The following is a 25,583-nucleotide window of genomic DNA, read 5'->3' as shown; positions in this document are numbered from 1 at the left end:
TGTGTTCAAGAGAAGCTTAGTGGTTTCTGACTCACATTAGTGTTCTCGTCTCCATACTTTAGACACAGAACACATTGCCTGTTATCACTGATGCCTGGTGGGGGAGGGAGCTCAGGGCTGTCTTCCCGATCTGAAGAAAAGGCATTGGGGGAAATAAACGTTATTTTATGAGAAGAGAGTGACACGATGTGTAGAGACTGTGCGCACGTGTACACATATTTACAGACTTCCTTACCAGGCAGGAGCGGAGGCGGTGGGGGCAGAGATGGAGGGAGCGGAGGAGGGGAGGCTGGAGAATCCGGTTCACCTGGGGTCTTGGGTTGAGGAGCTGGGATGATCTTTTTCATGAGGTGGGGTAGCTCTGCACGAGAGAGCTCCAGTGTCTCCTGCCACTGGGCGTAGTTGTGGTCTAGGGACGGAGGCAACACAGCATTTGGGAGGAGCCCACTACTGGGAAACAACAGAGGGGCAAAAATATTAGAACAGAGAACGATTGGATAAAATTTTAAGTTGTCATTGCATGATTTCAAAATGCCCTAATGTTAACAACAAAAATCTTTAAAATCAAAACACAAGTCTTGATTCGATTTTAGAACTTTAGTGAGACTGCATGACATAAAAAAGCGCCCAAGAAGACAATTCAGGGTGTAGTCTGCGTGGTTGTGTTTGTTTTTACAGCACACACATGCACTGGGCGTGTTTCTTTCCAAACAGAGAAAGTTCAAAGACAGTTGTGATTATCAAACAAAAGGGTGTTAATCCATTCAACACAAAAACATCTATGTGTAATAAGTGAGCAGTGACGTCAATAATAAACCATCAAGTCCAGAAGCTTTGCCAGAATAGGTTTTTCCAATTGAAGACAAGCTGAATGAGACATCTTAACAGGCATCCAGCCAACGATGACCACACCATCATCAGGATGGATCATCGGTTGTTTGTACTGGAGCACTGATACATAACGCAACAGAGCAGTCTGACAAGCAAACCACAATTAGACCACAATTATGTATTGAAGAGTCTTCATGTGAAATGTGACACTGTTACCGTTTGCCTCCCATAATGCCGAGAGAAAAAGCAGACTAAGACTAAACAGTATGGGAACGCTGAGAGTAAATATAAAGGAACAAGTCACTAAGAGAGACAAAAAAAAGTGTGAGTCGGAAAAAGAACCTTTATGCTCATCAGGTATCTAATAAGGTTCAATAACAAAGTACGTAAAATAATCCTGAGCAAAGAATTCTTCTTATAATATAATGATAGACTCTTTGTGTCTGCTTAACAGCATTGATTACTCAATATGATCGTTTGATTATTTTGCATTAATGCAAAATAATGTGCAGCTGTCGCCCCAGAAATATGTTTCAGATAACTTCTGACACACTTTGACAAAATGAACTACTTAGTGGATATCTAGACCACCTGTCAATAGCCCTACTCAGACTGCTGTTTCAAGATGCGATATTTACGTTTTGTACCGTTTTAGAAGGCAGTAACAGAGGCGTTGCACAAGCAGGACGTTTTCAGCCGAGCCAGCTGGGGGAGCGCAGCGCTGTGTGTTTGTGCATGACTGACTGTGTGTCTATGTCGAGCTCGCGCTGTGCCGTGCTTCTGCATCGCCGAAAACGCAATGCGAATTCACAGACTGGGACACCAATATTGCGATGTCGCGTAATCAATATGAATGTACAAAGACGTGATGACGGCTGAGCTTAATAGAAAAGGGCTAATGATGTTCCGAGTGTTTGGGCCTCAAATCTTTCCTAAGTAGTTGCCTCATTTCACCAGGGAGACTGTAAAAAAAAGTTTAATAATATTCACATCAAAACCGCTTAACTGACTTTAACGAAGTGTATTCTAGTGAGTGAAGGCATATGAACAGTTAAAACCGTCCTCGATTTTCTCACAGATTTTCTCATTTATTAGAGAAGCCTTGTTTGATCACAAAAGTCATAGTAGAAAAAGTGGTTGAGTTGTGATTCCCAAATAAGAACATCTAACATATTAACCACACAAGAAGATAAAAGGACTGAAAAGAGGCTGTTATTTCTTTCTACTACTTTTACTCAGAGGTTTTTAGGTTAATCAGCACACACATTTTATAAATATTATTTCACTGCTTGCTCTTCCCCTCAGATGATGGTACAACGTATCCCAGACAAGCCACATCTTACTCTACTGTCGATGTATAATTAGAGACTCTGAGTTTTCCCTAAAACTTCATGAACTTTCTACGGCCCGGTTCATGTTACAGGATTATGAAATTTGACTTATCTTCTCTGCAATTCAAAACACAACTCATACTGCAAGTTTAGAAAATGACTCCACACGACACACTTCTGAGTAATATTAAGACCAAGATAACTGCTTACTCATCTTGAAGCTACTGGAATGAGTTAAACGATTGCTTACTTCACTGGAATACGTTCATCAGAGAAGTTTAGGCTAACACATACACTGAGCAGTTACATGTATGGTCACAGACACTCACTTTGCAGAGACGTTTTGCCTTTCCCAGAAACTTGACTCTTTCACTTTGAACCATGGGAAGATGCGGTCCATTTGCTGAAACAGAAAACATTCAATGACATTAGTGAATCGTTGACTAAAAGACTCATACAGACCCTCATTAGGGGAGAAATGGTGGTTAAAGATACAGAAGCTCCTCAGAGATTTTGAGCTTTTGCTGAATGGAGTTTTTCCTCAATAGTTGAGTTAATTGTTTACAAATCATCTAACATCAATTACATGGTTTCTATCCTAGTGAGAAAGCACAGATTCAAACAGTCATTAAAACATGGTGTCAGTTAAAAATCACAACAAACAAAAGAGGTACCGTCCCAAAATTCAATGCTTTTTTTAATTTATTTTTTAGATTTTTAGATTTTCTTGAGTGTGAACTGTTGGAGAATGGATTGGCATTAAATCGTCACCAGTCTGGAAAATTCTCAAAGTTTAATGTTTCATACGTATCTTAATATCGGATGAAGGATTTTTGTCATCATCAGATATCAACAGTGTTTTTCTCTTGGTTTCAGAGCTCCAAATAAACAGTGTCACTGTGCCACACATAAAGTTATCAGAGAGCTAAAGTAAGCTCATGTGCAATCACTTAGTTTTCAACCTTTCCCTTGTCAGTTTAAGGTCATCAAGACATTAAACTGCTTCATTCGTTGTCTTACTGTTTTTTCTTTCTGTTGATGATGCTGCTGTTGGTTAAAACCTCTTCGATTTTGAAAACTGAAAGAATCTTTCCCCAAAAACAAGATCAATACCAGCAAACAAGCTGGTCTAAACTCAACAACAACATTTATCTATGTTTAAAAAAAAAGAATAAAGCCTTAAAAGTTTGAGGCTGGCACATGGAATTGTGCTGTATTTTCAGTGTTGCTGAGAGGACTGATATGGTCCATCAGATCCAGAGCCGCTTAGAAGTTCTTACCCGGATGAAGAAGGACTTGACCATGCTGTTTGCTTTCCTGCTCTCAAGTTGGCCCCCGTCACTGTTGATGGCCGTCTGAATAATCCGCACGATATCATCGCTGAACTCCAGCTGAGGGACGAACGAAATGAGACAAACACGTTAAAAAATTAGTTATAAATAAAATGAAGTGCTAATGAACAAAATAAACATTACAATACATCATCACAGTAGCTGTCTCTTTAAATGTACCATTATGGTAATGGAATAACTGCAGATTCAAGATAGACTGCCTTGCAAGGGTTAATGATAGTCTCCAAGTTAACCCCTTATTGTACCGCTATGCAACAAATCATAAAAGGTAAATACCTCCTCATGTTAATAAAATGTTGACACATGGTAATGATGGATAAATCACACCAGTCCTCTTCTAAACCTTAATAAATGTACATTAAATAAAACACACATTAACTGCTTTAATAAACAAACTGCTTACAGTATAACACTGCACCAGGTCTTTGCTACTCCAAAGATAACACACTTACCACTGAATTGTAACGGCCATGATCCATCTTTTTCTCAACCGACTCCAGGTCTGGAGGGGAGTCGCTGGGGGGTGTGGGAGTGACTTCTGTCAGGACTGGAGGATCTGGGCCCTCCGGGGAACGACGGGATGGTAGACTCTCCTCAGTCTCGGGGTTCAGCTCTGGAGGCTTCACCGCCTGCACCGAAGTTAAGAGAGTCACACCCCAGGTTTAGCTTTGAAACGTATAATATGTCTGAGCAACCATATTGTATCATTTGTGTCCATGACTGCACTTCCACATTAAGGTAGAGTCTATAAATACTGGAAGAATGAATGACAAGTGAAATGGAAACAATGGAAGAAGCATCATCTTTGTATCAAACCTGTCTATAGCGTAGTAGGTGTGACGATGTGCGCGAGTTGAGCAGTGCAGTGAGAACATGGCGAACGCAGCCCTGAAGCTCCCTCTCCAGCGCTGTCCTCCACTCGGCCGGATGGCGGTTGGTACATTTGGTACATGTGTAGGCAACGCTCTCTGGCAGCTTTGATAGCAGCTCGTACATTTCATCTGGGTGACAGGCGGGAGATGACAGGTCATTATTGCTCCCATTATTTAGGTCTTTCTGCCTCTCATCAACATGACAGTGTGTACAGGATAGCCTGTCAGTCGGCATCACAGACGCTGACAACACAGATTGAGTATAACGTGTGCTGATAATTCTGTATACAGCGCTCTACTTAAGAAGAACTTACAGTTAACATGTACTGAAAATGACCTTCTACCTGGCTTTTTTCCAGGCCTACTTACCGGTCAGATTCTCACACTTAGCGTGAACCCAGTGGTTGCAATGGCCACACTCCATCATCTTGCTGTCGTAGTCATCATCATCATAGCACTTATCGCATAATGGGCAGAAGTTTCCTGAGAGAGAGTATGGCAACACATACGTTTCATGTTATAAATATTGCATAGAGTACAGATGCTGTCCTAATTCTAAAAAACAAACAAAGAAAAAAACAGGTCAATATCTTCAGAAGTTCTACTTCTTTAGTACTATAAAGAATACCTGAGCTCCTCACTCACCTTTTGCAAACAGTTTGGCACAGTCATGACACATAGAGAAGTCATGTGACCACTGGGCATCTAAGGACTTCCCAGGTTTAGTGGCTCCGCAACTCTTACAGCGCACACACTTGGTGCAAACCTGGAAAAAATAACACAGAAACAAGTTACAGAAACAAGTTACCAAAAGGTGAGAAGCAGGAAAGATGTTTGAAGACAGGGAGAGAAAAACAAGAAGTGGCTAATGCTAACATTTGGTCAGACACAGGTGAAACTGTGAGAGTAACATAAAGGAGAGAAATAGAGCAGCGTGTGTCCGTACCCAGACTCTCTTCTTCTTGGTGGGTCTGGTGGGGTGGTTGGGACCCAGGCACTCCGGGTGATAGCTGTTTCGGCACTTATCACACTCTAGCAGCTGCTGCTACAGTAACAAAGGCCAGAAGTGATGTTAGTATAGAAAATAAAAGGAAGGTGATTTAAATATCCAATTAGGGTAAAAATAAATAAATAATAATAATCAAAGATCATGCCGAACAATCAACTCAGTTCTGTCTACAACAAGTAAGACAACATTTGTCATAGAGGGCCTCATGTATGTAGGAACATTAGTATGAGAAACATAAAGATGCAGGGAGTCTTTCAGAGCAGTTCTTGGAAGGGTTTGTCGCTCTACAAAACCTTCCAAGCATTGCTCTAATGCTCTCTGGAGCAACCTTAGTGGTAATTGCTGGAGTTGTTTAACGCACGCACGCACGCACGCAACTTAATGAGCTGCTTTTCCTGGATGCTTTTAGGGCCTTTAATATGACTTGTAGGCAAGCACATGTGGCTGCAGATATGCCTGATATATTAATGAATGTGGTTGATCCTGAAAATATTTTCTTATTTCATGTCATTTGTATGTATAGCTGCTCATTGTCAGAAACTTTGTTAACTGTACTGCTGCCAGATTTGGACGAACACATATGAACAATTGTTTATGAATCTAAATGATTTTCTTCCTGCATATATAAGAATAAATACTTTGACAAACTTTGAGGACACAGAATAGGGGAGGATATTTTTAGCAATGAAACTAAGTGTGACAAAAAATGATGTTGCTTTACTAGAGAACACCACAAGGCATCTTGAAGGAGGATTTCAGATCGTGCAAGATGTGATCTATCAGCTGCAGCTTAAAATTTCAGTAGCCTCACTAGAACCTCATATTTCAGGCTTTCAAGGCCAGAATCTGAATCCCAGAGTCCCAGGGACCTGCTGCTGTTGAGGAAGTTCTTTAGTCAAAGATAAAGGCCAGTAAAATGAAATACAGGACTTTGTGGTTTTGCGAAAAGATTTGTTTCTAGATCAAAGTCTGTCTGATTTTTACTTACAAATAAAGACAACACGCAAAACGTCATGTGCCAACGAGACAAAACAATCCGACAGATGTTTGATTTGTTTTAAAAAATATAATTGTTTGTGAGTAATCCTTGACAACCATTCAATCGTCACACCATTCAGATAAACACGACTTGAGTTTAATGATTAAATCATGGGAGGAATCCAAGAAGCTGATGAAGTGCTTAATAGTTAAGCTTAAAGGCATAACAGTGACAGTCTTTCAAAGGAAGATTCTCCAGCATTAACACACTGTCATTTTATGCTAAGCTTCTTCTGCGGACAGCTTTTAAATGACTGAATGACGTACTTTAGTTTTCTGATGCTGGCGTCCACAGGCCTGGCAGAATCTGCATCTTCTACAACACCAGTTCTCAAATTGCTCCTGGAGAGGGCGCTCTGACTCCCCAAGGCAAAAAAGATGGAAGGGTTCACAGCACACCTGGCAGAAGACGAACTACAGGCAGACAGAAAGAGGAGAGGATGGATACTGTCAACTTGTTTTTGAATTTCAGTCCAAACGCCCCTTTAAACCTTTTGTTCTTTTCTGTACCTCGACATTTCCACTGCTTGCGCATAAGAAGCAGAGCACCCTTGGTGTGACAGGCACAGAGGTGAGCAGGCTGAGGCCGCCAGCCTCCCACACCTTCTCCACATCATGGTCCCTCTTGAAATCCACTCTGATACGATGCACTCCGTCGCAGGGCGCTCTGGACATGGTCTGGCCCCTAGTCGAGGGAGTGCTCAGCCAGTTTAAAGTACTACTGCTGAGAGGTTTAGTGGTCAGTGGCTGCTGACACAGGGAGGGCGACAGAGGACGGAAAGTTTTAGAAATTAAAAACATCCCATTTAATCATGAGGATTAAACAATCAAAGCTTCTGGAAAGAGTCTCACAGGGACTTCTTCTTACCTTATCTTTTGCTCTCAGTTTGGGAGATGGGGGAACAGAGCGAGAAGCGGGCTTCTTCAACTGTTTTGATTCAGCTGCGAAAAACAAAAAGGGAAAGGATCTACCATTTAAACAGGAATTACGTTGGGTTTTTTTTTTAATTCATGCTCCCTCTGGACAACATCACAATGTCAAATATACTGTTATGCAGATAATACACAATCTACTTTCTTCTGGACACTTGCACTTCTTCAGAAGTAGCTCACTTGTAGCTACAAAAGCAAAGACAAGAGCAAACGTGTGCCAGTTTGTCCCAGAGCATTTAATCATACATTTCATTTTCATACTGAGGTCTTTGTTGCTTGCCATTCTCATAACAAGCTTGAACAAAAAAAAACATGATTTCCCTTGCTTAAGAACATTGTGAGACAAAAATGCTGACATATTTCTTATTAACAGACTGCTTACATTAAGACAAATCTCTATCTACGGCACTCCTAACAAGTCTTATAAAATATTACAGTTAATTTAGACCAATTTCACCAATACAAAATAAACACATAGCACCCATGCTTCCGTCAACACACTGGCTACCTCTGTCCTGTTGAAAAAGTCCTTAAAATGAGCATTAATGAGGGAATTCATATATCCCTGACTAGTCTTCATTTCATTAACCAACACAGCTGATGATAATTCTTTTGATAACACCCTGAAGAGTCCAACATGAAATGTGGTGAGGTCGCTTCTTACCTGTTTGTCTTAATGATAGGAAAACCTTTTTTTTAGAACAGAAAGTGACTTTGTATTCTTGTAAAAACTATTTAAATGTTTCTAATACTGTTTTGTGAAGCACTAACAATCCTATCTTAGCATTTCATTTATCATTCTTGTTGTCATAAGTGTATTATAACTTTAAGAAAAGTTATTCTCACCCGTGTCTGAAGTGGTAGGAGTTGAGCTTTGCTGTTGCACTGAGTGCTGCTGGGGCTTCTTCTTGGGTTCGCACAGGGGAATCTTGGGTGATGCGTCTTTTTTGGAAGGTGCCTGACTCGTAAGAGGCCGTTGCTGCTGCTGCTGCTGCTGCTGCTGCTGCTGTGACGGTTGATGATGAGATTGCGTAGACTGGGATGGGGAATTCTGTGCTGAAGACGAGGGGGAGGAAGATGAAGAGGATGAGGACGATGAAGAAGTGGATGAGGAAGAAGAGGATGATGAGGAGGAGGAGGAGGAGGATGTTGGTACAGAGGGCTGTACTTTGTGTCCCTTCTTGCTGGTGACACTGCCTGTGACGGAGGGCTGTTTGGTGTCTGGTGTCGGGACTGGAGACGGGGTCGGTGCTGTGACTGTGTTGGGGGTCTGAGGGGGTTCAAGTGGGGCAGGGGAGGACGCGAGGGTTGGAGATGACTGCTTTGACGAAGGCTGTGGCTGTCTTGACTTATCCTCTGGCAACTTGAGTGGCGGTGTGTCGCTCTTTTTGCGGAGAGGCTCCTCCTTTGGTGGTGCAGGCGAGGATTTAGGTCCAGACTCTGAGGTCGGTCCTTTGACCAAATTGAGACCCTCTTTCTTCTCAGACAGCTTGTTCTTTTTCTTGTCTTTCTTGCCTTTTCCCTGCTTTTGAAGAAACATCTTTGAGGGCATCCACTGCAAATTCTGACACTTTCTCATCCTGTAAGAAAGTAAGAAACAGTCACAATCAAAGCTTGAATTTCTTCCATTCAAATTAATGTTCTTATAAATGCTATAATCAATAATCTGTTGAGACCACCAGCTCATCAACTAATACTCACTTGCAGCATTGCTTTTTAATGTTTCGCCCTCCAAATTTAGGCTTGTCGAGACAGTTGGTGCAGACCCCACAGTCTTCTGGAACTTGGCATCCTGAGCACTGACCACAGCGACGCGACCGACGACCCTTCTTGGGAGGAGCTTCTTGAACAGCCTTTTGCCGTGTCTCGCGTGGCTTTAAAGGAGGGGACTGAGGCTCTGCCTCCTCGGAGCCTGCTACTGATGACTTGTCTGGAAGAAGAGATAGAACATAAATAGATTTCATCATAAATAGTAAATAAGAATAAGTACAGTTTATCATTATTTTATTTGACAATAAAGAAGATATTGGATAACTCCCACATCCTGACATGTCATATAGCAGCTAACATAACAGGAATGGGGAAGCCAAACTCTGCTTTATCCTTCATCACTACACTGTGTCCTTGTGCACTCCTTGATGACTGGATTTCTCTGCTCTTGTGATTAGTCTGTCATTACTGCATCCTGCAGAACCCTTCCTGGGCTTGCACAGATTGTGTGTTGTAAACATCACGCAATCAACCCAGACTATTCTGCAAGTCAATCACAGTTCTTTACGTTGAATTTGGTAAAGACATTAACCTTCCATTACATATAATTCAAGCTGTGCGAACCAAGTCCCCGCTCGGAATCAGGATGTCTTTATGGTTTTGATATTTCCTGTTTTGCAATCAGCTAAATTGTAAAGTTAAAAGACAAGATCATGTTTGTCTGAATTACCCCTGAGCTAGACTATCTGGCAACACTTTTAAAATGTATTAATGCCTGGCCTGTGATTAATTATTCATTTTCACATGTGCTTGTTGAGAAACCTTTACAGCTTTACAGACCTTTACCCAGGTCTTGTGAAATAAGTTCTCACCATCATTCCCCATGGAAGATAGGATCTTCTCTCTCTCCTCCCAAGGCAAGGCACTAAGTGTGGGCATGTCGTCAGGGAACACAGCCCGGTTACGACCAAGAGCCACAGCTGCACGACGACATACATGCTTGATGCGTGGACCGCGGACTGAGGTCTCCGACGAGTCACTCTCTTGACCCTGCTCAGTATTAAACATAAAGAAAGATACAGAATTTGAAGACAATCATATTCATCACAAAAAAAAGGAGCCAACATTTTGTTATATTTTTAGGAAGGTGTATTTTATGTTGTGCATCTTTCACAAAAACTTCTGGTCGCTGACCCAGAAGGACAGAAAGGATAATAAGGGAACATGTAAATGAAGTGGCTTAATTAGGTGGCTGATGCTACGATGAGTTCAACTGAGACAGAGTTTTTTTTTTTTTTTTTTTTTTTCCCCTTTCTTGGAACTGTTCAATGAGCGCCTTTCAACATCTAATCTTTAGATTAAGAGCAGAAGAACAGAGGAGCTCATCTGTTCAAAACACAACACTTTGAAAAGCACAGCCAGTGCTGCTTTCTGCATAATGTATGAGGCTAACAGAAATCCCCTCGAGTAACCCTCTGTATGGGACTTTCCCGTTATAAAGTTTCACATTGAGAACAAACACAGATTCAGCAAATATTCATAGCATCATGTCAAAGTCGTTTACCACTGGCTACCATGGTTGTCATGATACCAGTGATTTTAAACCTCAATACTTTAGTACAGGGATGCATGCAGGTGGACCTTAGTTTGCATTCATAACGAATCTGGTACCTTCCTGCAGGTTCTGCAGAGTAGTGGGTGAGCTCAGTTGTGCATTTAGGAAATACAGTTTGATTATTTTTAAACACTCCTATCTCTCACACTCAAGGTCACTCTTCCATAACTGATCTCACATGCTGGAGATGCAGCTTTGAATTAAAATCTAATTGTGAATTTCTTATCTTTTAAATAGATTCTATACTTTGTAAGCTACAAATTGTAAATTAAACAGAGATGTCATGGCTTTAAGTAGGTAAACTGAAAAGGCATCTAAATAATTATAATTTTGACATTTCTAGTGGTTACATAAAAAAAAAAGTAACAGGTATGCTTTTATCATAACTTTGAGAGTAAGATCTGAACAGAAAACTGACCTGAACCTTGGTCTGGTCTGCAGGCTTTAGCTTACTCTTCTTGATCTCGAAGAGCTGTGCTTTGGCCTTCTTTAAGAGTCCAACTACCCGCTTGTCTGTCACAGGCTGCTTCTCTGCATGCTCCAACACTGGTCCAAGAGATGCGACAGGGAGCTGTTGTCTGCCTGGCTGCCCTGGAAGGCTTGCTGTCTGCTGGCTAGGAGCACTTTGCTTCTCCTTCTCCTTTTCCCCATCCTCCACCTCTACTCCTTTCTCTGAGGGTCTACCCTTCTTAGCTAAACGCCCTTTAGCAATGGAAAGGGGAACAGTGGAATGGATTCCGCGCAACTCTGAGGACACGGTATCTGAGACCGTGTCAACGGATGTGGATTTTTTTCTACCTGGAGTCTTTTTTGGAGCAGGAGTTATAAGAATATCTTCTGAGTCCCTCCCATCCACAGAAAACAGTCCAGAAGGTGCATTTGGGGAGCCATCAGGTGTAGAAACTTTGCTTCTTTTCTCCAACTCCTTTCTCCCCTCCCTCTTATTCTCCTTCTCTTTCTCTCTGTTTTTCTCAGAATCCCTTTCTTTTTCTTTCGGTGCAGATTCCTGGGTAGCTGACAGGCATTTATCCTTACCTCCTTTCCCAGCTCCTCGCCCTGTGTCCTGTGCACTGGAAGGAAAGAGGGGGAAAAGTGGGGAGGAAGAGGAGGATGTAGTTGACAAAGGAGGAGGGTTTCCAGACGCCCCCCTCCTGCTCTCAGCTGTCCCTTGTGAGGACAGAGCCCGGGAAACAGTGGAGAAGGTGCTGAAAGAGGCAGGAGTTAAGGCACTAGTGGCTAGTGGACTTGCAGAAACCCCTGGCAAAGAGCTGGAGTTACTATTGGAGACAGAGCCTGTCAGCACAGACATCTCAGAGGACCCTTTCCTTATGGATATCTGACCTCCTATTTGGCTGCTGCGTCTGGTCATTGAGTGGGAAGGAGACCGTGGATTGCCACGTAATGTTACGGAAGCCAGTCTTCTCCTGCGCCGCAGCGCTCTGCTGGAGCTAGAGGAAGTCTGGTGTGGGGAGAGAGAGCCAGGGCTGCTTCCAGAAGATGAATGCAGCGTAACAGACTCGAATATCCGAGAGTGGGCCTCGCTGGGTGTAAATCGGGGAGCACGGAGCAAGGGGCTGCGCTTCTGGAGTGTGGCGTCAAAGCGGGATGAAGAGGGATGTTGGTGATGGGTGTGACTGTGAAGAGGGGAAAAAAGACGAGTTCCTGTCCCTGCTCCACCGCCTGGTGCTGGGAAGGAAACTGGAGACGCTCCCCCTGCTCCACCTACACCTTGTGGCATCAGCCCCACATCCTCTGCAGTGAGAGGGGGAGGACGGAAGTTGTCAAATATTGGCTTGCGAATTAGGCCCTCCTTGGCGTATTTAGCTGAGGAAAAGTACTGATGTCCAGGGTGGGACAAAGACGTCCAGCGAAAAGTTGGCTCTCTCAGAATCGAGCGGCTTCGTTTGTCTGACAAGCTGGATAGAACTGAAGGTCCAGCGAGGAACTGATGAGACATCCAGGGTGACTGAGCGTGGTGTTCACTGATGGCAGCTGCGTTGGAGGAAGCTGACTGTAGAGGCTGTGGAGGGGAGAGGAGCGGTGGAGGTGGAGGTGAAGAAGAGGAGGAGGCTGTCGATGAAGCTTGCTGGGAATTTACAAGAGCAGAGGAGGACAACAGCACTCCTGTTGGCGGGCTAATGATCGGCTTCTTAGCCCCTGCGCTTTCTCTAACCCTCTGGTTTCCCCGGCCGACACCCTGTCCTCTGCGGCCACGCGAACTCAATTCTGCCAACACATGCTCTTGCTCTGGCTCAGAAGGAGGCGTAGGAGGCCGTGAGCTGTGTAACAGGTTGGCTTCCCTCTCTCCCTGTGAGGATGGAGAGTGATCCTCAGGCTCTGACAAAGCCTGTGTGGCCTCTGAAGCCTGGGAGTCGCATGATGAGTCATCCAAGCTGGGGCTGCTGGACCTGGAAGACTCTGCAGAGGAGAGCTGGGAGGAGTGCTGGGACACAGCGCTTGAGCCACAAGATGCTGCGCTGCTGCTAAATCGCCCATTGGCGTTAGCATTGTTTGTGCTGCTGTTGAGCAGATTGGCAGCTGTTGATGGAGCACTGGGAGTTGGGGCAGGAGGTGGAGGAGGGGGGAGGGAGTCTACAGGAGCAGTGGTGCCAGTGTTAGTAACAGCGGGTGTAGAGGAGGCCAGCACAGGTGCAGGGGAAGAAGAGGTGGTGGATGTGGGTTGGGTAGGTGTGGACACAGAGGAGGGGGTTGGTTCTAACCGTGCTATCTTCATATGGGGTGTAGGAGTTCCAAAGCTGCCCTCGTCTTCAATGAAGCGTTTGGGGGTTTTGATGATGCGAAGGGAGACAGTGCTTACGACTGGCATGATGAACTGCCTAATGTTCTTTAGTTGGGTCTTCCTGATGCCAGCCTCAACAGTTCCTGACCCACTCCCTACAATGGCTTCAGCCTCCTTCTCCAGCCGCTTCTGCGCTCCTTTCTTTGCACGCTGCAGCAACTGTTTAGCGATGGTTGCATGTTTGGATGAGGGGACAATTCTGACAGGCTTTCTATGGCGAGGGCTTTTTCGAAGGCCAACTGTTCTGCCAGACTTGGAGGGGGACGGGGAAGCAGGTGGATTGGCAGAGTCCTGGTCCTCAGAACCATCTACATTCCTCAGCATGGGCTGGGGAGTGTGTGGTTCTGTGCCTCTATCCCCCCCTCTGGCCCTATAGACCTTATGTTTCCCATCCCCACATTCAATGGAGGAAGAGAGCTGTGCAGCAGCCGCTGCTGCCGCCTCAGCTTTGAGACGTTCGGCTGAGGGAGGTCGCCCACGTCTGCGGCGGGGTACACCAGGCAATGTCTTGAGCCGTGACTTGAGAGGGGCCAGTTTAGTCACTCTTAGCCTTTTCAAGTTGGTAACTTTGGATTCACCCCGCCCACCTTTGGGAAGCTTTGCATCAGTGTTGTGTGGCTGAGCAGAGCCTGGGGCCGTCCTCTTGACACCCTTTCTGTCATTGTCCTCCTCTGTGTCCATGCCCAGCTCCGACCCAGCCAGTCTACTACTCTCCGCTGCTGCATGGTTGCCTGTAGTCCAAGTCTTTTTGCTACTTGAGGACGGGGGTCGGCCTCTTCTCTTTTCTCTGGTGCCAGGTGGCCTCCCAGGCAGCCTTTTCACCTTCTCAGCTGGCCTTTCAGGACCCTCAGGTTTGGCCTGTGTGGGGGAAGGAATGGAGGAAGGGGAAGGTAGACATGCAGCAGCTTTCTGGGTCGTGAAGGCTCTTGGGGGACGGCCTCTGGGTTTCTTCTCCTGCAGTGGTGGACCTATGGATAAAACCAGATAACAAAACAGAGGGCCTTTAGTAAGCATGGAAGATTTAGATATTTACAATTCAAGACTTTAAGACCAAAGTAAAGTGGAAAGTCATTTTAAAGACACTTTACCTGAAGAGGTTGTTGAAGGGCTCTGTATTCTTTTCTGCTCAGTAACTGTTCTAAATCCTCTAAATGCTTCGTCCTACAAACAAAAAGAGAACACTAATAAACCTTTTGTGACTACACAATTGCAAATTACATTACAACTGTAATGCTAACATACAGTGAAGAGGCAATGGCTGGTTAAAAGGTGAAATTTACAGCATCCATCGTGGTACATAATTGTCAGTTGGCCTAGATGTGCAACACTTGAGTCACTTTTGTAGTCAGACTCAGATGAAGGCCGAGGCTTCAAGGCTATAATGATGTCCTCAATCTCACTTTCGCCTGTCAGCTTACTCTGATGCTCTCATGTTTCTCTAGTTTTTGGGATAAACACGCCTGCAGTTGGAGAAGGCTCAAACCACAACAGGCAATTTGCATTGCAGACAACCAAATCTTAGGAGGATGACTAACACATTGCCAAAATGCTAAAGGTATTGGTCATACATCAGCTAGAAAGATGGAGCAAAGACAACACAAGAGAATAAGAGGTCTACAGTCTATTACCAAGTGAGCAGCCATGTGATAATGCTCATTATGCACTAGCAGACATCTTTCAAACAGTCTCAGCTTAACTCAAGAAGACATTTATGGATTTTTGCTCATTTGATCATATTTTCCATGTTGAACAGATTTCATTCCTTAGTTCTTCAAAAATAAGAAAATGTTTTGCGTGTAAACTACTGAAAAATAAAACACATTACAAATCATTCTCTATGCAACATTAGGGCCTTTACTAAATGTATTAAAATACATACTATAGGGTTCACAGTACAGTGATCTTTATAGGGGAACGCTGATATAAATGGCAGTGATATACTTTGAAGATTTATGCTTTATAAGACAAGTTCAAAAACCCTATAAAGCAGAGACGAAACACCACCAGGTAACTCTGCCGCTTTTACCTTGTGGTTGAAGTGTATCTTTGATTACACCCCCTCACAGCATTAGACTCTTAGCTGTGAACTTTGCTGTATTTACTTCCTTCCTTTTGCCATGCACCTTAACAGCCTCTGCTGTATCTGGTCTCATGCACTACATCACTTTATTCTATCCATTTTATATCAGTATTCATACAGTTCTGGTTACTTTATTCCTGTTGTATCTTATTCATCATTGCACTACGGTCACTTTATTTATCTCATATTTACCTTTATAGTTATATTGTTAGTTCTGTTGATCCATTATTCACCATGCACCTTATAACTTATCTTTTAATATTTGCCTACTTGCACATAGTTCTGTATATATATATATTTATTTCTCGTTTACTGCACATAGTTCTGTTTACATCTGATAGTCCGATCACTGTCCACTGTCTACTCTTTTTATATTTTGTTTTTTAAGTTAAGTTTAAGCTTTAAGTTGTATTTAAATTGACACTTTATATTTAGGTTCAAATGTTTCGTACTTGCACTGTTGTTAATTTACTGCTCTGTGTGCCTTTGAATTTCCCCCCGGGGGACAAATAAAAAATTTTGAATTGAATTTACTGAACAGCTGTTGAATAAAAGTGTGTCTTCTATAAAAGAGAAACCAATGTGGAACCAAGGGGCATTAAAAATAACAGCGAAAATAAACTCAAGTTATCCTCAAAAGAAACTGCTGACAATGTAGGTCAAATTAATGTCAGTGTTTCCCCTACCATTATATTAGGGGGGGGGGGCCCGCCCGGGAATCCATACAAAAATCGAGCTACACTACTAGAAACGAGATGACTCAATGGAAATAGCAGCTCAGCTCACAGCCCCCCAGGACCTCATGTGTCTGCCAAAGAGACAGCGTTTTGTAAAGCAAGCCTCTTCATTCTGTGTTTTACTGCTTTTAATGATCTTTACTTAAGGAAAGGGAGAATCAATTCTAATATTTTGTAATAGAAAAACTTAGGAGCATGGTGACATTACTGAACATTATTATTCTTAAGGCCTGTGTCAGCATCACCCGACTTCCCCTTAATATATAAAAAACATTTAATACTGTCACTAGTACTGCTCAGCAAGATAATACACTTCAATTTAAACAAGAACAAAAAAGGTTTTCAGAGGGACATAGCTGGCCAGTTAGCCCTGGAGGCTAGCCTCAAAGCTGGCGGCCCGTTAGCAGTTAGCAGGCTTCCCTGCATGCCTTTCCCCACTCTATCCTTAGTTTCCTACTCTCTCTCTATCTACCTGTCTATTAAAAGCAAGAAGCCCAAAAAGAAATGTTAAAAAAAGAAAATCCAGGTTCATACAATGTGTCAAACCTAACCTTGCAGATTTACAGTTTATCCATGTCGTGCTTTTTTCTTAACCAACATTCACCATTTATCCAACCCAAGGTAAGCAAATATATTTGTACCTGTTATTCTATCTTTTACTCAATTTCATGTATGTAACTTTAAATGTTAGAGCGGAGTAAAAAAAAAAAAAAAGGTTAATCAGTGAATTGCAATGTATTTTTTCCCAATTCCATATCGATTCAGAAAATTCTGAAATCAATTTTCTAAACCAATAATGCATTATTATTATTATTATTATTAACAAATATCAGAAGGTATAATGAATTGAATTATCTGTGTATTTCTGTCACCTATGCAGATTATCAAACTGTTTTTGAACCATATTGATAAACATTGAATTGTGACCCAAAGAATCAAAATGTAATTAAATTGTGAGGTTCTTGACAATACCCAGCCCCAATACTAATAAAATGTAGTGCATCATGCCTCAGTAAAGCCTTAAGATGTGCATTAGAGAAATCACTTCAGTATAAATAACATCTTCAGTATCCTCTCTTTGTGGCTCTACTCCTTCCAATCAGAGTGTGTTTAAGAGTGGAGGTGAGTATGTCATTTCATCATGTTTATTTATAGCAGCGTGTGGGGATGCAGTCAAGATCTTGTTGGCCCAGTTTGTAAAGCAGCTGCTATCCAAGTGTAGTCCATGCAATTGTGTGCACATGGCCACATGGATCTGATCTGCACCACTAAGAGTTAAAAGGGACCTGTTTATCTTTACTATCTTGCCTTACAATGGTACAATGCTGGTTGAATATTTAAACATATCTAAATAAAAAATGGTTTAATTCACTGTTATCCCTTCCATTGACTTGTCACTAATATCTTTATCTGGTCTTTTGGCCAACTCTTTTGGCTCTCAGGTGTTGCCATTGCCTAGGACTTTTTTTTCTAAAAATGTATATGGCATGCAGCTCCCTTAGTATCAACATCATTTAGAACTCAGTTGTCAATAAATGAGTGCTGATGGGATCTAGGATTAGCTCACAGCTGCTTCTTTTGCGCTCCACACAAATTGTTTCCCTGTATTCATTCAAATCCTGAATGAAAAGCTAGTGGACAGGACTAGCAGACTCTGATGTCGCTTTGGATAAAAGCGTCTGCTAAATGAATTGTAGAATACAAAGAGTTCTTCCAGTATAAGAATTAAAACATAGGTAGAATACAAGAAAAACACAAACAATATCAATTGTTATTTTGATACCAGGCAACAAAAGTTCTAGGCACCCAATATTTGGTAATTTAAATTAAAAATATAGTTGCAAATTACTTCTTCACATAGTCTAAATTGAACAAATGTGTGCAGTGCATCTTTCCCTCGCAGCACCTTTGGGTGAAGAATATGACTGAAGAACTGTAGTTTCTTTTGTGATGCTTCAGCACTTTTTGATGCTACGGTATTGATCGCTGAAATAACAGAGATCGAATATTTGTACAACATGATATTAAGAAGTAGTTAAGTATAGACGATTCTGACAACCTCACTACAAACCAGAATGCTCGCTGCCCTAACAGTAACGCCACATGCCTTCAGACTCAAAAAAGATAACTATATGTTCTCATCAGCTCCCGGCACAGGAGTTCAAGGACACCCCCATCCATCAGCTCTGTCCGCTCTGAGCGGGAAAACCCTCTTAAGTTTTTTTGGGGTTTGCTCTTTATTTCAGTAAGTGCTTTTAATCGGTTGAGAGAAAGGTTTCTGAAGAAGTGCCCAACAACATACGGTACAGTTGAAATGTGGAACAAAAGATCTATTAGTGTAGGTTGATATTACTGTAGAAAAGGCCCCCAAAGTTACATGTTAAGGTTTTTGCTTTATGTTAAAATAGTGTTTGATTCCTGTTCAGTTTAATGTGATGATATTGTGCTCAATAGGGGAGAGGTGTCATCTGCTGGTCATTTTAGCGAATTACATCATGTAGCAATGAGCAGTGTGCATCAGTCGATGGCAGATGAGCCATCAGTGTGCAGAGTAATCACTTCATAAGTTGGTTGTGCGTGAATGAAAAGAGTGAGTACTTACATGTGACATTGTGTGTTCTTTAATGTTAAGGCAAAGTTGTTAACTCCAGCGGAGCCAGAGTTTAGAGCTTAGGTGTTCGGCGTTCTCTGGATATGCTAATTAGCCGACGTCACGGCCCGACATGCTTACTAACTGTGTTGCTCTCTGCACGAGGAGGAAAGTTTGATGTCCGTGCTTCACAATAAAAGCATTGTAGTATTTTTATAGGGAAATGATTGTATGACTATTAAGCCTATGGTAGCCTTTCTGTGCTTAATACTTTAGGTTAAAGAGGCATGTAGCTTACCTTTATTTATTTACATATTATAACCTATTACATTACTGTATAGTGTTTTCTATGTTATTATAGAGGTAAGATGAAGCATTCAGATGTGTTCCTTAAGTATATATTCTGCTATTCTTTTTCTTATAGAAAACCACAACAAGACCCAATACTCTGTCATATTGAATGGCCACTGAGATGCCTGTATTTTGTTTCACTATGAGGAAGAAGTAAACAGCCATTCAACCAAATCTGCACTCTTGTCATTCATATTCTGGAATAAGGCCTGAAGTGGTGTTCTGGCCGACACACCTGAGTGAATCCAGTGAAAAGCAACAGACTAGTGTCCCAACTGAGTTTAGTTTTATTATCTTCATTACAATTACCCTGAACCTACAGGCTCTGAATGCACTTCTTCATCAGATGGAAGTTGCTCCACACATTTGTTTTACAGGTAAATTAAACAGAACTTGAGGGGTGAAGCTGGTTATGTTTTGTTGACTATACATAGATGCTACACACGTGTAAAGGATTCTGTCCCTGGTTGTGGGACCTGCAAAGACAACCCATCAAAAGGATAATGTTTATAGTCCAATAAGGAAGGAGGAATAACCTTTGATGATGGAGGTGGGGAAAAAGACGTTGTAAATTCAGGAATAATATTTGGTTGTAAAAATGGAATGTGATAACTACTCTCTAAATGTGTTGAAAAACGACACAGTGCAATCTTAAGGAAAATAAAAACACAAATGTGTGCTACAAAACAGACACACTCATCTGTTCTACATATAAACAGACAACAATAACAGACCGTCTGTACTGCTGTTTATCCTGGCAGGCAATACTAATTTGAGCATCCTTGGGCTCTCACGTCTTTGCACTGCATACGCTTTCTCCATTCACTCACTCTCCCTTATAGTCATCATACCAGCATCCTCTTCTCTCTGAGAAAGATGCTGCTCCTGGTTGGTGTTGTTGCTGAGCTAAAGGGGGGGGCGGAGTACCAACGGACAGCTCTGACTCGCTGTTGTAGTGTGAGTAACAGTCAATGACATCACAACATGCTTTCCTGGAGGCAAGTGCACAGAGGGGGCCGCAGTTTCATGTTCATGCACACTCATACATGTGCAAGTGTACCTCCTGACCGTAAGCCACACATACGAACACACACACACACACACGTTTAGAGATCAATAAAAAATAAAAACACACCCCCTCCTCAAAAGGATGTAAACAAGTAGAACATTGGAGTGAGGATGCGGGGGAGGGGAGCATAGCCCAGGCAGCCAAGCAAACAAGGGTGAGGAAAGAAGGAGGGCTGTGGGAGGAGGGTGAAGAGGAGAGAAAAAAGGACACAGCATCTTGACCTCATGCACCATCAAGAACAGAGGGAGCACAGTTGTCTCTGGGGAGCATAGAGGATGAAAGGGGTTTGGTTTTTTAACATGCCCGTGCAGACGCTTGCACAATCCCAATCTAAACAGGCCTCACACATATGACAAGCACCCCCCCTTTTTTTAGCCCCATATTCCTGTTCACTGCCATGCTACCAAACACATTTTCAGTCACTCACTCATTGCTCACTCACTTCCTGCCCACAGAGCAGCGTGTGAAGCACAAGGCTCTCCATGAGCTCAGTAGTAGGGCAAGCGCAAGAAAGTAACTACAAGATGTAAACAAACACTGTAGTAGGTTAGAAAGGTAGGGTTGTATTCCAACCTGCCGGGGATACAAAGGTTACTGCTAACTTTCCATTTCATCTCTTCAGTTTAAGAGAGCACAAAAAATCTTTTTGAACAACTGTTTGCCGTCACTCTCACCGTGATAACGCGAGCAGTTTCGCTTCCTGCTGTTCTGTCACACCTTATCTAAACTGATCAATGCAGGAATGGTTTGATATGAAACACCTCGTGATGATGACAGAAAGAAACTGATATTATTCATTTCTAAAGCAACATTTTGGTTTTCAGGAGTTACAAGGGACTTTCCCTGCGAGTAACGGGACGGATGTGAATTTGGTTTGAGGTATCATTTTGACTCAAATGTTGCAACCCTAAGATAACTGATGAGACTTGTTTTGTCTTTAAAAACAGCATTTCCACCACATAGACACTGTGACTGCACCCTTACAAAGAACGCACATTTCAAATGTTTTAAATTCAAAGATCAACTTTCCAAGACCCCCTTGGTAAAAATGTAAATATGATAGCATCACTAGCCTGGTAATAGCTGCAACATATAAGATCCTTTTTGACATAAAAGTACAGATAGAAATAAGCTTAGCATCAAGCCAGATGTTAACACATTTAAAATGTGAACATATTATTACCAGGAGGGAGACAGGAATTGAATCAGACTGAGGCATAAGTATGTTGTCAGGTACCAAATAGGCAGTTGGATTATAGAGAACATCTCATAAGAATCATTTCTCTCCATTAGTCTGAAAACAACATTTTCTTGACACATTTCAGGAAGCTTTTCTCTTAGATTTACTGTACAGACACGAGTGCCTCATCCCTTCCTGGAATGTAAATTAGTGATGGTTCATCCTCCCATAGACCGCCTCTGATGACACATCCATTAAAAAAAAAAAAAAAAAGCCACAGAGAAATCTGAATAACTACTAATAACAGTACACTGTGACATTAATGACTGATATGAAAAGACATACAAGTCAAAGGTCCAGACTTATTTGCTGACTGGAAAATAGTTTCCGCCACTTGAGTGAATTACACAGCAATTCCCCTTTGTGACCCCTGTCAGCCCCAAGCAAAAGGTGGACATTTGTTTTTCCAAGTGTCCCAACACTTAATGCAACTGTTTCACATTTGCTTGACAGCACAGAGAGAGACCAAAACAAACACTCTCCAGGGTGAGATGTCTTCTCTTCCTACACCTACACTGAAGGCGAGGAAGACAGGCAATGGACAAAGACAAACAAGAGTCATTGGCACGTGTGAGAGGTGTCTCCCTCACACTCTCAAACACTCACCAACTCACACAAACAGCCTGGAAGGAACCAAAAGACACACACCCCCTCCTACCCAACCAAGCAGTCAGAAAGAATTGAGGATTTAATCAAAATAAAGACAAAGAAGACACGCCTACTCCTGAGTGCAATAGGGGGCATAAAGTCTACACACCTAAACAAACTACCACCACACAAACACACACACACACACACACACACAGTAAAAAAGACAACACAATTGCCGCCTTTCTCCCAATCAAGCAACTCCAAGAGCATTCTGCTCTAGTAGAATAAAGCCATGGATGGGAGGGTCTGTGACTAATTCTCCTCCCACTGTTGTCCCGTTGGGAGGAAGGAGGGGATCACCCTGCACCCTTTGATATCCCTGCCTGTGCTCTTTCAGCCGCTCGCACTTTGTGAGAGCCAGAATAAAAGCAGACACAAAGCTTCCTGCTCCAATCCACACGCTGTCTCGGGGATGGGTAAGCTGGAGGGTGGGGGGGGGGGAGAGTTGGGGGGGTTCTTCCATTTAAAAAGGCCAAACACCTGCTGGACTGGAGCCCCTTCTGCTAAAATCAGTGAGGCAAAGAGACATTTGGGTTGATACATCTATTCAGCTGCACTTTTGTAAGAGTGATTAAACATTGGTAATGATATGTGAGTGGGAAGGATGTAGGCAAAGATAAAAGAAGATAAGATAAAATGGACTGAGAACAAAATTAAAAAATGATGTGACTTCTGTTTAGGCAGACAGTGGAGGGGATAAGGTCACACATTTACAAAAAAGTCAACATTGACTGCAACCGGCACCAAAACAAGCATTGGCAATTTGGCTGGATCAAGAAAATGAATTCCCCAGACACACAAGAGGTAACAAATGCCTTCATTTGGTTAGCAACGGCCAACAAGCACCCTTTTGAGCCATCCCAATAGGCTTAGTAATCCATTCCAAAGTGGCAGCTGTCAGAAGAAAAGTTGCTCTGCCTCTCAGACGTGGTTGTGTGCGTCTGAAGTGGATATGGGTCTTTCTGTCTGCAAAGAGGAAGGAGGGGTGGCCAAGTGTCCGGCTGGCGCTCTGTTCAGGGTTGCCCTGTGAGCTCAGCAGGCTGCAGTCAGCTTGAACAATCCTACCCTGCTCTGGCCAGACGGGCACTATGCTGCTTCTCAATGAAATCCCCATGCTGGGTCCACAACTTCAGGTTCAATGGGGGGATTTTAAAGGTCGAGGCAGCACAACCCCATATACTGCTCATTCACTTAAGACTGGCCCCCTTCTTACTAAAAGAGACTTCTGCCTATAAGGACAATGTTTCCAAATATATGTTTATATTCATCCAATTCATTTTTAATAGAGAATAAAGAAAATCCCTAAACCCCATCTGTTACCTTCATAAATATTAAACTGTACGAGGAAACACATCCCAAAAACTGTTGTGCACTCACCCATTGTCTTAAAAAAAACAGGTGGAAGAGACATGAGAGACATCTATACATAAAAGGAATATTTCAAGTATTTTTGTGTGCTTAAAACATCTTTAAGCATGAATTGAAAGCAAATAAGAACTAACTAAATCAACCAGCTTTGGTTGTATTTACAGTATAACCTAAAGTCTGACTGCAAATACCCAAAATACTATAATACTGACTAATATTTGTTTGTTTATCTTGTTCTTGTTGGGGGGGGACGACACACAATCTGTATGGACATTACTAAGTGGAAATTTATGTAAAAGCAATAAAGAAAGTTAAAAAAAAATAATAAATACTGACTAATATTGTCACTCTTTCTTTAAAAATTGGTTTAGAAATTTAAAAAATCAAATCAAGTAAATTATTATTATAGAGTATAATAAATATATATTTCAATATTCTACAAAGTCTGACAACTAAAATTATGGTTGAGAAGTATTTCTGCAAGAAAAAAAATCCAAGCATGTTTTAATTCATTGTAATAAAAAATAAAAACAAATAGCGAAAAGCCTAACTATGTGTATGAAAATACTTCAACCAAATAAGCATTCGGTGTTTTCTGAGACTGGGATCACTGCATCTGTCGGTAAACATCCTCACACAGTGAACTCCCACTGCAATGAACGCATGCTGCTCATCATGAAGGAGGAAGATGGTAGTTCGCTAAGACGAACACACCCCCACATCACACGGTCCGTCAAGAAGGGGCTCGTTGTTATTGTAGCCAGCCCTTGCATGCATACACTGTCACTAGCAGGTCTAGTTTCTCTGTTCAATTCACGCACACACACCACGTCTTTAAAAGATACACTTTTTGTTTGCACTTTCAACACAGACTGGGGGGTGATTTTGAGAGAGTTGATGTGCCCTCAGTCTTCACCCCCCACCCGTGTGTTATAACCCCGCTGTTATTGTGGTACTATCTACGTACTGGCTTGTGTAGCGAGAAGGGGAAAACATGTCCACCTCCCATTTTCCTATGCATCAGCAGTAGCCCCGATGGCTAGCGTGGCGTAGTGCGTAGCATGGTTAGCTGTCCTAGCTTAACACTTGCAAAATGGGGAAATGGTTTTTTTTTTGTTTAGTTTTGCGGTAAGAGCTTCGCCAACTTTAGCTGCGATTATATAAGCCGCTACGTCTGCATGCGACATCCGGATGCAAAAAAAGCGGCCACCGCCGGAACAAAACATTGCAACTTTAACATGAATTACGGGGCAGCAGTATTGTTGGTGTAGTTGTAGCTGTGAGAGGGCAGGTAGCTAGCCTAGCGAGCTAACCAATCAGCTAAACCTCGTTTGGGAAAAGAGGGTTTCTGACACCTCACTGGAAATGAAATGTTGCAAACACGAAGCGTAATAAGCGAACACGTTAACACCTTTTACACACACACACACCTGGAGATAGGTGAAGTTGCAAAGTTACAAACCACGATTATGTACTCCTCGCCTCCTCCCAAGTTAACATCTTGTTTTCAAACATGCAACGAGCTACCTTGAAGGTCCCCTCTTGCTATCACAAGACGATGAATCCTCAGTGTGATAAAACACACATGTTTTATTTCTCCCCAAACAGCAGGAGAAATCATGTTTAAGCTGTAATAGTGCGATAACTTTTACGGTGCTGTGCATGAATTTGAAGGCACCCACGAATGCTTCCCACCATGCTAATGTCACATAACTACATAGTATGAAGTGTTTGTTAGTAGCTGCACGTCTGCTGTGTGTTCAATGTTTAATATACTGTCATAAAGCAACATAATAGGTATTGTTTTTGCTTTGTTTTTTTCTTTTTGGTCCGAGATAGCAGACTAAGGCTAGCACTAGTTCAGTAGATTTAAGGTTAGCATCTCCTCACTCCGCTGAGGTTAAAAGAAAACTTTCTTTTTTCCAGCAGGACTATTTGAGACCATTTTTTGGGTGTTTGTAGTGTTTATAAGTCACGTTGCAAGCGCTTTACTGGAGAGTTTTAAG

The 25,583-nt window shown here is 42.4% G+C and overlaps 1 protein-coding gene across 2 annotated transcripts in view; it reads right to left on the bottom strand.

Moving 5' to 3' along the window:
* Nucleotides 1-25,583, bottom strand: part of kmt2a (lysine (K)-specific methyltransferase 2A) — a 40,756-nt gene that overhangs the window by 14,687 nt on the left and 486 nt on the right. Inside the window, exons 2-18 of one of the 2 annotated variants that reach the window (XM_029278363.2) lie at nucleotides 14,580-14,652; nucleotides 11,110-14,459; nucleotides 9,949-10,126; nucleotides 9,068-9,296; nucleotides 8,213-8,946; nucleotides 7,302-7,375; nucleotides 6,944-7,180; nucleotides 6,701-6,847; nucleotides 5,333-5,431; nucleotides 5,032-5,152; nucleotides 4,756-4,869; nucleotides 4,331-4,515; nucleotides 3,967-4,143; nucleotides 3,443-3,553; nucleotides 2,492-2,565; nucleotides 236-450; nucleotides 36-130 (exon numbers count right to left, since the gene is read on the bottom strand). In XM_029278363.2, coding sequence (XP_029134196.2) covers nucleotides 36-130; nucleotides 236-450; nucleotides 2,492-2,565; nucleotides 3,443-3,553; nucleotides 3,967-4,143; nucleotides 4,331-4,515; nucleotides 4,756-4,869; nucleotides 5,032-5,152; nucleotides 5,333-5,431; nucleotides 6,701-6,847; nucleotides 6,944-7,180; nucleotides 7,302-7,375; nucleotides 8,213-8,946; nucleotides 9,068-9,296; nucleotides 9,949-10,126; nucleotides 11,110-14,459; nucleotides 14,580-14,652 — 6,213 coding nt within the window. The remainder of the gene's footprint in view (nucleotides 1-35; nucleotides 131-235; nucleotides 451-2,491; nucleotides 2,566-3,442; nucleotides 3,554-3,966; nucleotides 4,144-4,330; nucleotides 4,516-4,755; nucleotides 4,870-5,031; nucleotides 5,153-5,332; nucleotides 5,432-6,700; nucleotides 6,848-6,943; nucleotides 7,181-7,301; nucleotides 7,376-8,212; nucleotides 8,947-9,067; nucleotides 9,297-9,948; nucleotides 10,127-11,109; nucleotides 14,460-14,579; nucleotides 14,653-25,583) is intronic. The other variant, XM_065960099.1, reaches the window with a different exon arrangement.

The sequence above is a fragment of the Labrus bergylta genome, chromosome 11 (assembly GCF_963930695.1).
Source record: "Labrus bergylta chromosome 11, fLabBer1.1, whole genome shotgun sequence".
Classification (NCBI taxonomy): domain Eukaryota; kingdom Metazoa; phylum Chordata; class Actinopteri; order Labriformes; family Labridae; genus Labrus; species Labrus bergylta.
This window is presented reverse-complemented; position numbering and strand designations above follow the sequence as displayed.